A 13059-nucleotide genomic window follows, 5' to 3' on the forward strand; every position below is an offset into this window, starting at 1 on the left:
GAGGGGTCATTTGGTGGATTTTTTAGATAAAGTATTCTATTAATCATTTTTTAGGGTTAATTATCCTAAAAAAGGGATTTTTCGAATTCTAAATCTAACTTCCATCATCCGTACCATCACACCAATTATTTATCATGGGAATATTTTTTCACTACATGCCACGACTATTGGATTCTTATTTCCAAACCTGAGAGATTTGGATTCAAGGCCTGGGGGCTGCGGGATACGTGGCATCGACTACTTATTTTTTGAATTTACTCGAAAAGTAAGTAAAGAAGGTTCAAGACTAATGTGATCCTCAGCCTGATTCTTCAATTCAACCTAAATCTCGGGGGCTACTCCATATGGAGTGCGATTTTTTCATCGCACACCATACCAAAAAAGTAATTCGGGGCATGAGCACCTCATAGCTTCGATGCAGCCAAGAAAGTACTCGAAGAAGAACTTCAAGATGGAGCTTAAAAAAAAAGCCGAATACTACTTCAAAAGTACTCCAGGAGCCTGCAATACTAAGCTACGAAGAGCTCGGGGCTTGTCAAACCCGGAACTACGGGACTGTATACATAACGTAGTTCATACAGTATTAGGGGATAGGACATATCCTATATATCTTATCTATATTGTACTCTACTCGCATGCGAAGTAGGACTAGCCGGTACAGAAGGAAACTATTCGAGTTGTACTCGAATAAGATTCCTAGGCTAGTGTCGGACTAGGATTCATATAACCCTATCCTCCCGAATATATAAGGGCGGGCAGGGATCCCCTCAAAACACAACATCAACACCCAAAGCAATACAAACCACCATACAGGACGTAGGGTATTACGCACATCGCGGCCCGAACCTGTCTAAAATTATGTTGCTTGCACATTCGAGTTCCTGATCTCGGCATCACCCTACCTAAAATTTACCACCTCGGATACACCCCTCGGTAGAGGAGGGCCGTCGCAACCGCACGAGGGAGGAGGCGGAGGCGTTAGGCGCCATGGGACGACCGGCGGAGTTCGGCGTGGGAGAGAGGGAAGGGGAGGGGGCAGAGAGAGAGATTGTTTGATTGATTAAGAGGTGGGCACTGACAGGTAGGGTCAGGGGCAAAATGGTGTTTTCTCACCTCAGTTAACACCCCACCGATGGAATGGTGACGGAAATGGCACTAGATGAATCAAAATTTCATAGCACTCAAGGGATTTTCAAAATTTTTATGGCACTAAAGGGAGAGGTAACAATTTTTGTGGCATCGAAGGAATTGGCTCACAGTTAGTTGTTAGGGTTCGTCGGAGCAATTTGGCATTGGAGTGGGACGGGGACGGAGATGTGGCCACTGGCGAAGTGGAGCGCAACGTGTGATTTATGAAGTGATAGGGGATTTTAATGTTTTTCTTTTAAAAGACATCGTGGGATTGTAAATCACAGCCGCAGATTGTTGCGGAATCAAAAACAACTCTTACTGCCATATTTAATTTCCAATTTTCAAGTAAGAAAGTTTCTGATTACAGAGTAAAGGTCCTCTTTGGAACCAAGCAAAGTATAGAAATTTAAGAGAATTTAGTTTTTATAGGAAATTTTTCTATAAAAGATTTTGGAACATAGGATTGAATCCTACCAATTCCCTTGAAATTCTTATGAATGGACTCCTCCATAACCATTTTGGAGGAAAATAAATATGAGGTCTGCCTCATATTTTCTTGCCTTTATTTCTTAGGATTCTTTGTTATTTCTGTGTAGCATCTAAAAATATGTTTTGTAGTTTTCTTATGTTCTAGCTTATGTATGATTTTTAATTGCATATGCGTTTTTTTGGATAATCAGTTTAGACACGATGTACGATTATTTAGAATTAGTCTTTCGCACGGAGTACAGTACATGGGAAAGACTACTCATTCAGGAATAGTATAATCAATTTTGGTATCAAAGTTTATCCGTGAAATCACGAGGCACAGTTGATCTTCCTTCAGCCACCGTTAAGCCGATGATCCAAGCTAGGGCACCATGCAAAAGCAGCCGTTAGATCAGATGACCAATGGTGCAGATCGAGGCGCCGTTCTCTCGACAGCCATCTTCTCCCCCTCTCCGTAGGGTTTTTCCTCCTCACTTCTCTCACCAGAGTGACGTCCCCCCGCAGCCGCCGCACGGCGACGGCCGCCATGAGAGCCCTCGTTTCCCTTTCCCGGCTCGCGCGCCGGATTCCCGCCTCTCTCGCCGCCTTTAGGGCCCCAGGACCGCTCCTCCTCCGGCACATCCATGCCGACGCCCCTCCGCCGCCGCCGCCGCCTCAGGACCCGCCGCCCTTCGTCTCCCGCATCCTCGAATCGGAGCCGAGCCTGACCCCGAGCGCCGAGGCGGAGCCCGCACCCGACCCGTTCCTAGATGAGTTCCTCGCGCGCTTCGTGGCCGCCTTCCGCCCGGAACTCGCGGCGGCCTTCCCCGAACACGACCGCGCCGTGCTCGACGAGATGCTCCGCCTCGTCGCGGACGCCGTGGTGTGCCGCCTCACCGGGGCCGACCCGGGGCCCGACGCCGCCGAGCTCAGCGACGACCTCTGGGCGGCCGTGTGGAAGGTCAGCGCCTCGGTGCAGGAGGCCATGCGCCGGGACCAGGTCCGCGCCGACCTCCGCCACTACCTCCATTGCGACGAGGTCAAGGAGATGACGCGGTTCGCCGTCGACGTTGGCATCCGCGGCTCCATGCTCCGGGAGCTCCGCTTCAAGTGGGCCCGCGAGAAGCTCGAGGAGGTCGAGTTCTACCGCGGCCTCGATGGCATGCGCGCTGAGGCCGAAGCTGCCGCTGATCCGGCCCCTGCGCCGGTGCGGAGGTTGACCGCTTTGCCGAAGAGGAAGGGGGAGGTGAAGTTCACGATGTACGGGTTGGACATGTCTGACCCGAAGTGGGCCGAGGTTGCGGAGCGGACGGGCGAGGCTGAGGCACATTTTGTGCCTCAGGAAGCCAAGCCTGTAGAAGGGAAAGCGAAGAAGGCTGAGGAGCGGCTGCTGTCGGTTGACCCGAGGAAAGGAGATCCGGTGCCTGCCATGGAGGAGTGGAAGGAGGAGCTCCGGCCAAAGCGTGTTGACTGGATGGCGCTGCTCGAGCGGGTTAAGGCACGCAATGTTGAGTTGTACCTCAAGGTGAGATCTTTGGTAATCATAAAAGCTTGTGTGCATCATGCTGCGATGTTAGTTTGGTAGATTTTTGCATGTACCATGCTTCCTTCATCAACAATTGTCCCGCTCAAATAATCTCTTATGTAATTATGTTTTTCACTGGGTGAAGAGTGGGGCTTCTTTTGGTTATCACTTATCACAGGGCATTGATATCATGGGCATAATCAGACAACAATAGCTTGACCTGGACCACTGTTCCCAGGACTTTATACGCATTACAAAATTTAGAATGCAGTTCTAATTTATTTCATTTCTTGGTGAAAAGGACGTTGTATAATGATAAGCATTTCTCTGAAACTATATTTTAGGGACATAGAGACTTAAGGTGTACTCCCTTCGTCCAGATATCTTAGGCGTGTTTTCCCTCAGCACTGGTACCAATGCTTTGCTTAAATTGGCTCAAACACCCCTATTTAGTCCCTTAAGTAGACTTTAATGTATTGGCATGCTGCTTCATCACTATCGGGCTGCTCTTTGTTGCATGCGCATTTAAGTATACAGAGGTAAGTTGTGACCAAGAGCGCAAGAATTTGCATGGGGAACACGTCCGACAAGTCTGGACAATGGCTGGAGAGAAATATGTCCAAAATATCTGGATGGATGGAGTATATAGTAATAACCATTTCGTTCTTTGAAGATTGAACCTAGTGAAACTAAGCCTATTTAATCTGCAAAATTTCTGAAATGTTTTATGGACTTACTGGAAGTGGATGATACATTACGCCATAATATTTCATGTGCTTGAGCGAAACAGAATTTCAAAGTTGAGGTCTGCATAGTGATTTCTGTTGTTCTCTAATACTCCGAGGAGCTGCTGCTGCTGCTGCTGCTTATCATGTCTATCAAATGCAATCGAGTTTGGTCATGAATTTTGGGGATCATTGTGCCCATTCACCTACATATCATGTGTTTATAACACTAGAACTTTTGAAGACTTCTATGAATAATTCTCACAATCATCTCTAGCCTACCCCAACTTGCTTGGGACAAAAGGCTAAGTTGTTGTTGTTGTTGTACTCTCCAAGAAGGTGCTTATCATTTGACAAACACTTGGCAGGAGTTCATATTAATCCTTCAGTAACTGGATACACTCAAACATTGGGTAGTTTAATATCTTCACTCACTCACAAAAAAACAATGTTTGAGTTAGGCATAGGCATTTAAATATGTGATTACATTTAATTTTCCCAAGGTTCTTAGGGATGGTTTGATATGTTACATCAATTCAGCAATTGCCTTAAAACAACTGTCATCGCACCACTTGACTTTTTTTTTAACATATGCTCCGTGTTTGAATTTTCAGGTTGCTGAAATTCTGTTAGATGAAGAATCTTTTGAGGCAAACATCCGAGATTACTCAAAGCTAATTGATCTTCATGCTAAAGCAAATCATGTGGAAGGTGCAGAGATAATACTAGGTAAAATGAAAGAGAAAGGTGTTGCACCGGATATCCTCACATCCATCACGTTAGTTCACATGTATAGCAAGGCAGGCAATCTACATCGAGCCAAGGAGGCTTTTGAGTTTATTCGGAATGAGGGTTTCAAACCGGATCTGAAACTCTTCAGTTCGATGATTAAATGTTATATCAGCCATGGAGAACCAGGAGAAGCAGATAATTTGCTAAAGTATATGAAGGACAAGGATATCAAAGCCACCAGAGAAATGTACACAGATGTCATACGGGCATATGCTCAGCAAGGCATGGTGGGTAATGCCGAGAACGTTCATAGGTCGATGCATGTTGCTAGAATTGAGTCTACGCCAGAGTTGTTCACAATTAGTATAGAGGCATATGGACGCATTGGTGATCCTGATAGTGCATGTTCATTGTTTCAACAAATGAGGAGGTATGGACACGAACCAGATGATAGTTCTATTGCTGGTGTGGTGGCTGCGTACATGAAGAAGAACCAATTTGATCAGGCTTTGCACTGGCTGCTGAGTTTAGAGAAGGAAGGACTTAAACCTGGCATCAAGACGAACCTTGTGTTGCTGGATTGGCTGTCTATGTTGCAGCTAGTTCTGGAGGCTGAACAGCTCGTGCAGAAGATAAAACAGCTGGGTGAAGAACCCATAGAAGTCCATGTGTTCCTTGCCGATATGTATGCAAAGTCACGCCAGGAAGAGAAAGCCCGCAGATCCCTCAAGATCTTGGAAGAGAAGAAGAAACTCTTGAAGGCTGATCAGTTCGAGAGGATTATAAGAGGCCTTCTGGACGGTGGATTCTCAGAGGAGGCAAACAAATACTACAAAATGATGAAATCATGTGGCCTTCAACCATCAGAAACAATCGAGGTCGCTGTAAAGGCCAGTATAAGGATGAGGGGTGGGCCTCGCCCTACTGGTAGGCCTTGAGGTTAGGTCTCGTATGCTGGCAGTGATTCTGGTCTGAACCTTGAGGTAGCACTGACGACGGCACAACCAAGTCGACCAAACTTTTCAAGTGTTGAAAGATATGTTGGCTGATATTTTTTTTTTGTTATCCATCGTCTCGAGGCATGAAAATGCTTCCACAGACTATAATATAAAGTCGATAGGTGCCGGTCTCATGATTTTGTTGTTTCAAGCGATCAGGTTTCGCACTTTGTATTTGATGAAGTTTTTAGTGATTGTAATGCCTTTTTGGCATCCAGATAGACATACCGTGATGTAAGTTAATAACAGTTGACCAGAATTCACAACTGCTACTCGTGATTCAGTAACATATTCACCCCATTCAGTATATCTTTCCTCTCTTTTTTCAACCTTTCAACACGTTAGTCGATATCTTATATGGGCCCTCTCTTCCATGTTAGGACCTGCAGGCCCGATATGTGATGGGCTAAACGAAATGCACTGTGCGGGCTTTAGTTTGCGCCCTTAAAGCCCAAGGGCTGAAGGAGCTTCGGCCACCAACTAACCAGCCCAAAACGGCTGGCGTCGCAGGATTGTTGCAGCAGGCAGGAACCCCACGCGGCGAAAGGCTCAGGCGCCAGAGCCCTCGACGACACCGGGGAGGGGGACCGGCTCGCAGTCGCGGCGTCCGCATCGTCTCGATCGACCACTAGATGGCAGTGGCACCACCCCTCCCCCGCCTTCGAGGCTTCGACTTCTCCTGCAGCCCCTTCCACGCTGACGCTCGCCCTGCCCCTCGTCCTCTTCCTCCTCCCCCGTCGGCAACCTATCTCGCGCTGAAGTTTCCGTCGGCGATCTATTTCGCGCTGAAGTGAAACAAACAGCTTGGTGTTCGTGCGCGCGCGCCCTGTTTTCCGATCCCACTTGCGACCAAAGTTCGTTCATTCTATCCACCGATGCGTTTAGGACTCTGGTAAGAAAATATTTTTGTGGACTCTGTTATAAGTTGCTTCCGAATCCGAAGGAACAAGTACACACAGACCTGGCCGCCCACGCGCAGGTGCGCCCGGCGGCCCGGAGATGCCTTAATGAGGGGCGCTGCCCTGCAGACTGCAGTCAGCAGGGTGCCCGGCTGGCCGGCTGAGCCATCCTCCCTCTCTTTATCGCCTCGTTTCATTCTGCTGCCATTCATCTTGATCAGATTTTAAAAAACGGAGGTTTCGGTTCGCCAATCGATCAGATAGCAAAACGGTAAAGCATTTCGTGTTTGCAGATTCTTTCGGATGACAACGATCAGAACCCTCGGGCCTCGGCCATGTCGGCAGCTGCAAAAATCTTCGCTACCAAAATCTCAGCAAAACCCCGCTCTTACCACACATATAACTGCAGAAAATTCTTCCGACACGCCGCCATTGCGCCACTTGTCGTAACTACTGCTGTCCTGCATATCAGTAACAACAACACCACCACAATCGACAAGCATATTGAAATATGATAGAGCTGTCGATGTTGTGTGGCCTTCGGAATTCTAGACCCAGAGCCTGGCAAAATCAAAGCAGGAATTGTTTCAGAACAATAATAGATGCAAATTATCTATAGCGAGAGTGTTCTCTGATTCACAGCACTCAAAACAACCAGACAAGTTTATAAGATATATAGGGTGCCACAGGGAAGCCGCCAACATCCACAGCACAAGGGTGCAATCTGTAATGTAACATTTCATAATTTTACAAGAAACACTGCCCGATACACTAATTGGACACCCATTACCACGCATGCTTGCTTGTTGGTGACAAGGTACCCGACAAAACAAACAGTCACACTACCGCTGAGCCAGCTTCTTCAGGTGTTGGAGCAACTTTTGCTTTATCCACTGTCGATCATATGGCAGAAATGCCTGAATCGAGTGATCATAACTGCGAATGTTAAAATACCAAGTCGTTAGGTTCTTCTTAACTTTGAACACAAACATGTGCAAATGCTTCGAGTGACTTTGAAGATATTAAAAAGCTCTTGTACTCACACTAGTGCACTTATGTCAGCTAGGCCATCAATGAAGTTATAAAGGTCGCTGATATCATAGGTTATGGGGGCCATTGGGTTGATATCCCTAATTTTCCTTTCATAAAGCCCACAGATTCCTGCCATTTCAGTAGAGTCGTATTAGGTAACTTATGAACTTTTAGAAGGGATATAAATCAAGAAGAACCACTGAAACAGTGCAAATCAAATTTTGGAGGGGCATAAGATCACAAGATGAATCCATGCTGAACTAGCCCACTAGTGGGGGGTTCTATCAGGCCAGCCAACAAAAGTTCAACGAAGGAGGACTAGATCCATGAATGTTGATGAAACATCTAAAGTGTACTATAATGTTTCTGAGATTCAAATATCACTGTTTTTTTTCTGATCAGAAAATGCATGAGGGGAAACACTTTATAAACTATAAAACAATAATGATGCTGCAGATGCAAATCAGAAAACCAACTTCATACAGCTGTAGGGTCACATGAAAACCACCATGGCGATATAAATAAAGCTAACTACTATTTGAACTTCACAGCAGCAGACCCTTTTTCAAACCATACTTACCATCCAATGCATGGTTAATTGAATTATAATCCATAAATGTCCTAGAAGCCCTATTTTGGGATGGTTGCATCAGAATAATGGTGTGTCTCCCAGCCTGCAAAGAGCAACCAATCAGATCCACACATCAACATATGCCAAGTGCCATGGGTATCAAATATCAATGCATAACTTTAGTACTTCTTCCAGAGTGCAAAGCATCGGATTCAATGGATGCTAAGGAAATTACTGGCATGCCCATGCCCACTGGCCTTCAAACAGGTTCCTAATGGAGAAAATATTTCCTGTGGCAGCTCCTATAATATTAGAGTATTCATAAAAGGTTGGAGCGAAGATTTGCTAGACAACCCATTTATTAGTAAAAACCCAATAAAGACACTTTTATTCCCTAGTATGATTCCTTTATGTCAAGAAGCAATAATAACATTGGTCTAGTCATCATCAAGTTGGCTTTGGATAGGATGCGCAAGTATGGCATCCAAAAGCTTCTGATTTTAAGAGACACCAATACTCTGGGAATAAATCAACCCAACCTAACACAGTGCCTAGAAATATCAATAGTGTTCTTGTACTTTGCGTGCAAACACTGCAGCTCTCTTTCAAAATTCTATACTGATTAATATTTACGCTATTCTAATTTCAAGGGAGAACCTTTATATTTTCTGTTCATATAGAAGAAGAGCTCTAGAACTATATCCGGGTTGATAAGAAGAACCCACTATCCAAATCTGAGCCTATATGATATTTCCGTGTCCAGATCCCTAGGGCACATCTATGTGAAGGAAACATGCTGTAGGAGAAAACATATACAACAAATAATTCATTATGCTTCTATATACTAGAAACTCACACTCAATGTAAATAAGGTATGACAGAAAACTTGTAACATGTCACCAATGACCAGTCTATGAAGAAACAATCCTTGAATCATATCAAATAACACAATAACTTATGAGTAAAATAGTAAAAATCATTGATAAATTTAAAGTAACTGAGAGATGCAGAATACATTATGATCAAACTTATTTGAACTTTAAAATGTTAAATAAGAGGCCGGGAAGGATAAAATCAGTGGCTGAAAAGTGCAGAAGGAGACAGGGAGTTCCTTGTTATGCGGATATAGAGAGTCCCAACAAGTATTCAAAATAGACAAGGTTGCAAATCTGACGATACTAATTGCGCCATTTCCTAGCCAATACGGCAATACAGGCCAAGGCATTATTGGAAACCCAGTCGTATCCATTTGCCAGCAATAAATTATAACCAAGCAAGCTGCAATATGTGAGCTGACGGTGTGGAAACCTAGTCATATTGAATTTTAAAGTAAAATACACAAGTGTCTAAATAGAAACAGCAGTTTCACATATTATAAGTTGAATATTCAGACCGTTTAATTTCACGTTCTCAAAAGAACATGAAGTTTGGCATACAGATTTTAGTTAGCAGATGGCACATTGCAGCATTTTTCTATCTATTTACAGTAAGTCTATAACCTTATAAATAAACTACCATAACATAGAAGCAAATTCATCCAAGGATCATAATCAAGAGCTTAGAACAAATATTTCAATAGAATGCGGAAGGGAATAGTCTTCTGGGGAAAAGTATGGATCAGAATGTTCACGCCACACTACATAGATATCACTACATTCACAAAAGTCACATTGAACCACTGCTCCAACAAGTTGACAAAAGAAATAATGACAATAGCATATTATTCGGTGAACCCCGTGTAAGCTATCAAAAGGAGCATATCGAGCTGCTCCGATTCAGCTAACCAACGGACCGCCGGCGCCCGCGACAAGAGAAGCAAAGCAAACTAGAAATAATCTGCGAGCATCGTGTCGTTTCCGGGTACCGGCTTTTACGGTCCCATCGGTCACATGCACAAATCCTACCCCCAATCAAACCCTGCCGCTACTAGGTCTGGAGCGCGCGCACCGCGGGGTACCAAAACCCCGCCCCGCGGCTCGTCCCGGAAATCCCAGAGTAGGAGAGGATTGTGCAGAGAAGCTCACCATGGAGGGGAGCGGGGCGACCCGAAGCCGGCGGCGACTCGCGGGCTGGATGGAGCCGGCGGAAGCGGCGAGAGTCGAGAAGAGGGCGGCGATTGGGCGAAGTCGTGGGCGGGAGGGGAGCGGCGAGAGTCGAGGAGGCGGCGGCGATTGGGGGGTAGGGGAAGGGAGGTAGCAAGCGAATAGGTCTGCGCGTTTCTGCGTGGGGAAAGGGAAGTGGGACCTGTCACCTGTTGTGCTTGAAGAAAAGAAGGAAAAAGAAGAAAACAACGATTTTGGTTGGAACTTGGATGCTTGTATGGATGCCACATCGGATTCTTCGCAATAACATCGGAATTTCTGTGCTGATATGGCCATGTAGAGCAGCCGATATTTACGGTGAACACGTAACAACGAGATATCCCGTCTCAATTGACAGATGGTAGGCGGCGGTAAAACTGTAAAAGGATTATTTTGTTCTAAGATCGTCAGTATAAGTAATACTCCTTCGTTTTTATCTTTATTTTTATTTATATATCTTATCAGATTTATCCTAAATTAAACTTAGCTAATTTTAACCAAATCTATAGAAAAATAGATCCACACCAATACTAACCAACCTATGCACTATCAATATATATTTCATGATGAATCTAATAAAATAAATTTTATTTTGTAAATATATGTTTTTCTATAAATTTGGTCAAAGCTGAAAAAATTTGAATTAGAATTAACTTAATACGATATGTAAATAAAAATAGAGAAAATACCAGGTTAGCAGGACAACGACAGATTTGGTGGTGGCGGAAATTGCTTTACAGAGACAGCTAATATGATTGGAGATTAGAGATAAAATTTTTAAGGTCTGTTTGGTTCCTATAGTCTAAATATTAGACCTGCATTTTTAGTTATCTTTTAGATTTTGGAGAACCAAAAATTTGGTTTAAAAAGTGTATGTCTAAAGTTTAAAACTCATTAGACCATTAGCCCCTCCAAGATGTGCTAAAAGGGATTAAAAGGGTCTAAAACTGGTCAAAAGTCACTCTCTGCCCTCCCACCAACCCTCCCTCTCTAAACAGCAAAATATCTAAATTTTAGCTCTTCTTTCAAGGGGCTAATCTAGCCCTTGGACTAAAATTTAGCCCAAATATTCAAAGATGCTCTTAGTTTGTTATAGATTAGATTCCGACCACTGAAAACAATGTCACTCAAACTTATAAAAGATCATATTCTTCCTTACGGATGGTGACCAGAACATGTGGCTAAGTGTGGTGAAGTAGCTAAGGGAGGGACACTTAGCTCGCATGCTAGAAAGTACGGCGTATCCAGTGAAAACTGGCTGAGTATTGGAGACTTCAAGACTCCGTCAAGAATTATACCTAAGGTCATGTTTGGTTTTTTTTTTGAAACTCATTTATATGAAAAGTTGGATTTTCTAATTAGATGTTGTGTGGATAATCCACTGCCTTAATAAGATAAGTATTTGACAATCCTAATTATCTTCACTCGGAAAACACGTGATCTGATCCGCTTAGACCAACTTCAGCAATAGTGAAAGTGCATTTGGTCTTTTAAGTGGATTTTGGCGGTGATAACGTATAAAATTAAGGAGCTAATGAGTTTATCGAATTATGATTAGGTTAAAATTTAATGAAATAAAAAATTAAGAAAAGACGCCAAATCTGCATAAAGAACGGTGTTGGACTTGAAAGAAGATATTTTAATACTTTCTATTTTCTATTTTGAATTCGAGTATAGGAAACACCGTATTAAGAAGGATGCGAATAGATAGCATTAAGGTGTCAAAGTGCTTATTTGAGATACTAACCATCAAGAAGAGATACAGAATCACACACTTGTGCACCTAATTTTCTGACTGTATCAGTGTGTGTTGGAAGTTCCGACAAAGGATCGGAAGTTCCGACACCTGGAACTTCCGACAAGGGTTCTCGGGCAGCTGATTCTGAAGTCCCGACACCTGGAACTTCCGATAAGGGTTCTCCGCCAGCTGATTTTAACTAAGTTAGAAGTTCCGACCCTGTGTCGGAAGTTCCGACAATCACCTAACCGGTGCACTTAACCAGTGCACTCATTCATTTGTTGTTGACCTAATGCGAGACAAACACCTCCAAAAGCATTTACTACTCCTCCATAATCCCTCATTGAGCTAATCCTTTAGTTGATTTGAGATAGGGTTTGGGTGAGAGCAAGGTTGAGGTGTGAGACTCAACTATTTAAGTGAGAGGGTAGCCAAGTTCATCTCAAGAGCACTTGAATCATTCTCATCCTTCGATTCGCGTTTGTTACTCTTGAAGCCTACTTCTAGACGGTTTGACGTCACCCATGGAGCGTATGTGTGTGCGCTCCGGAAAGTTTGTATTACCCTATCCTTTGTGGATTTCAATAGTATGTGACTCAATACTCCTCTGTGATTGATTGAGTGAGGTAAAGGGTTAGTGGACCCGTCTCTTTGTGAGCTCCTCAATGGAGACATAGCTTTTTTAGTAAGAGTGAACTTCGGAAATAAATCTCTTATATCTTGTGCTTATTGTATTTATTTAGTTCTTGTTGACCTAGAGTTTGTTTTTGTGCCATCTACGTACTCGAGTTGTTATGCTTGCAAAAATCACCTGCAGAAGTCTCCTAGTATCATTGCGCAACTTTTGATTCAGCTAAATTTTACAGTTTCAAATTTAATTTTGAATTTCGTATAAAAACTTTCCTTTTTGTTCCGGTCCCATGTCGGAAGTTCCGACCCATCAGAACTTTCTACACAGTGTTAAAAGTTCCGACAGATTTAATTGCTGAATTTTTTTCATATTTTACGTTACGCCTATTCACCCTTCCCTCTCCAAAATCCTTTCAAATAGCCTCTACTTAAACCCTACTTAAAGCTCCTACTTTATTAGGTAGGGGCTCCTTCTACTTTTTGGAACTATGATTCCTGCGCTCAACTTTAACAATAGTCTCTACATTCA

At 43.7% G+C, this 13059-nt stretch overlaps 2 protein-coding genes across 2 annotated transcripts; one reads left to right on the forward strand and one right to left on the reverse strand.

Annotated features, from left to right (window-relative positions):
• Positions 1-2047: 2047 nt before the first annotated feature.
• Positions 2048-5866, forward strand: LOC112873965 (pentatricopeptide repeat-containing protein At5g65560). The gene is made up of 2 exons (XM_025937085.1): positions 2048-3124; positions 4464-5866. Exons 1-2 carry the CDS (start codon positions 2147-2149, stop codon positions 5517-5519), a joined length of 2034 nt encoding a protein of 677 aa, XP_025792870.1. The 5' UTR covers positions 2048-2146; the 3' UTR covers positions 5520-5866.
• Positions 5867-7113: 1247 nt separating this feature from the next.
• Positions 7114-10329, reverse strand: LOC112878933 (enhancer of rudimentary homolog). Its single transcript, XM_025943204.1, has 4 exons — positions 10106-10329; positions 8091-8184; positions 7522-7639; positions 7114-7414 (listed from the first exon to the last, which is right to left on the reverse strand). Exons 1-4 carry the CDS (start codon positions 10106-10108, stop codon positions 7321-7323), a joined length of 309 nt encoding a protein of 102 aa, XP_025798989.1. The 5' UTR covers positions 10109-10329; the 3' UTR covers positions 7114-7320.
• Between the last annotated feature and the right edge of the window lie 2730 nt (positions 10330-13059).

This window comes from Panicum hallii, chromosome 1 (assembly GCF_002211085.1).
Source record: "Panicum hallii strain FIL2 chromosome 1, PHallii_v3.1, whole genome shotgun sequence".
In the NCBI taxonomy this organism is placed as follows: Eukaryota; Viridiplantae; Streptophyta; class Magnoliopsida; order Poales; family Poaceae; genus Panicum; species Panicum hallii.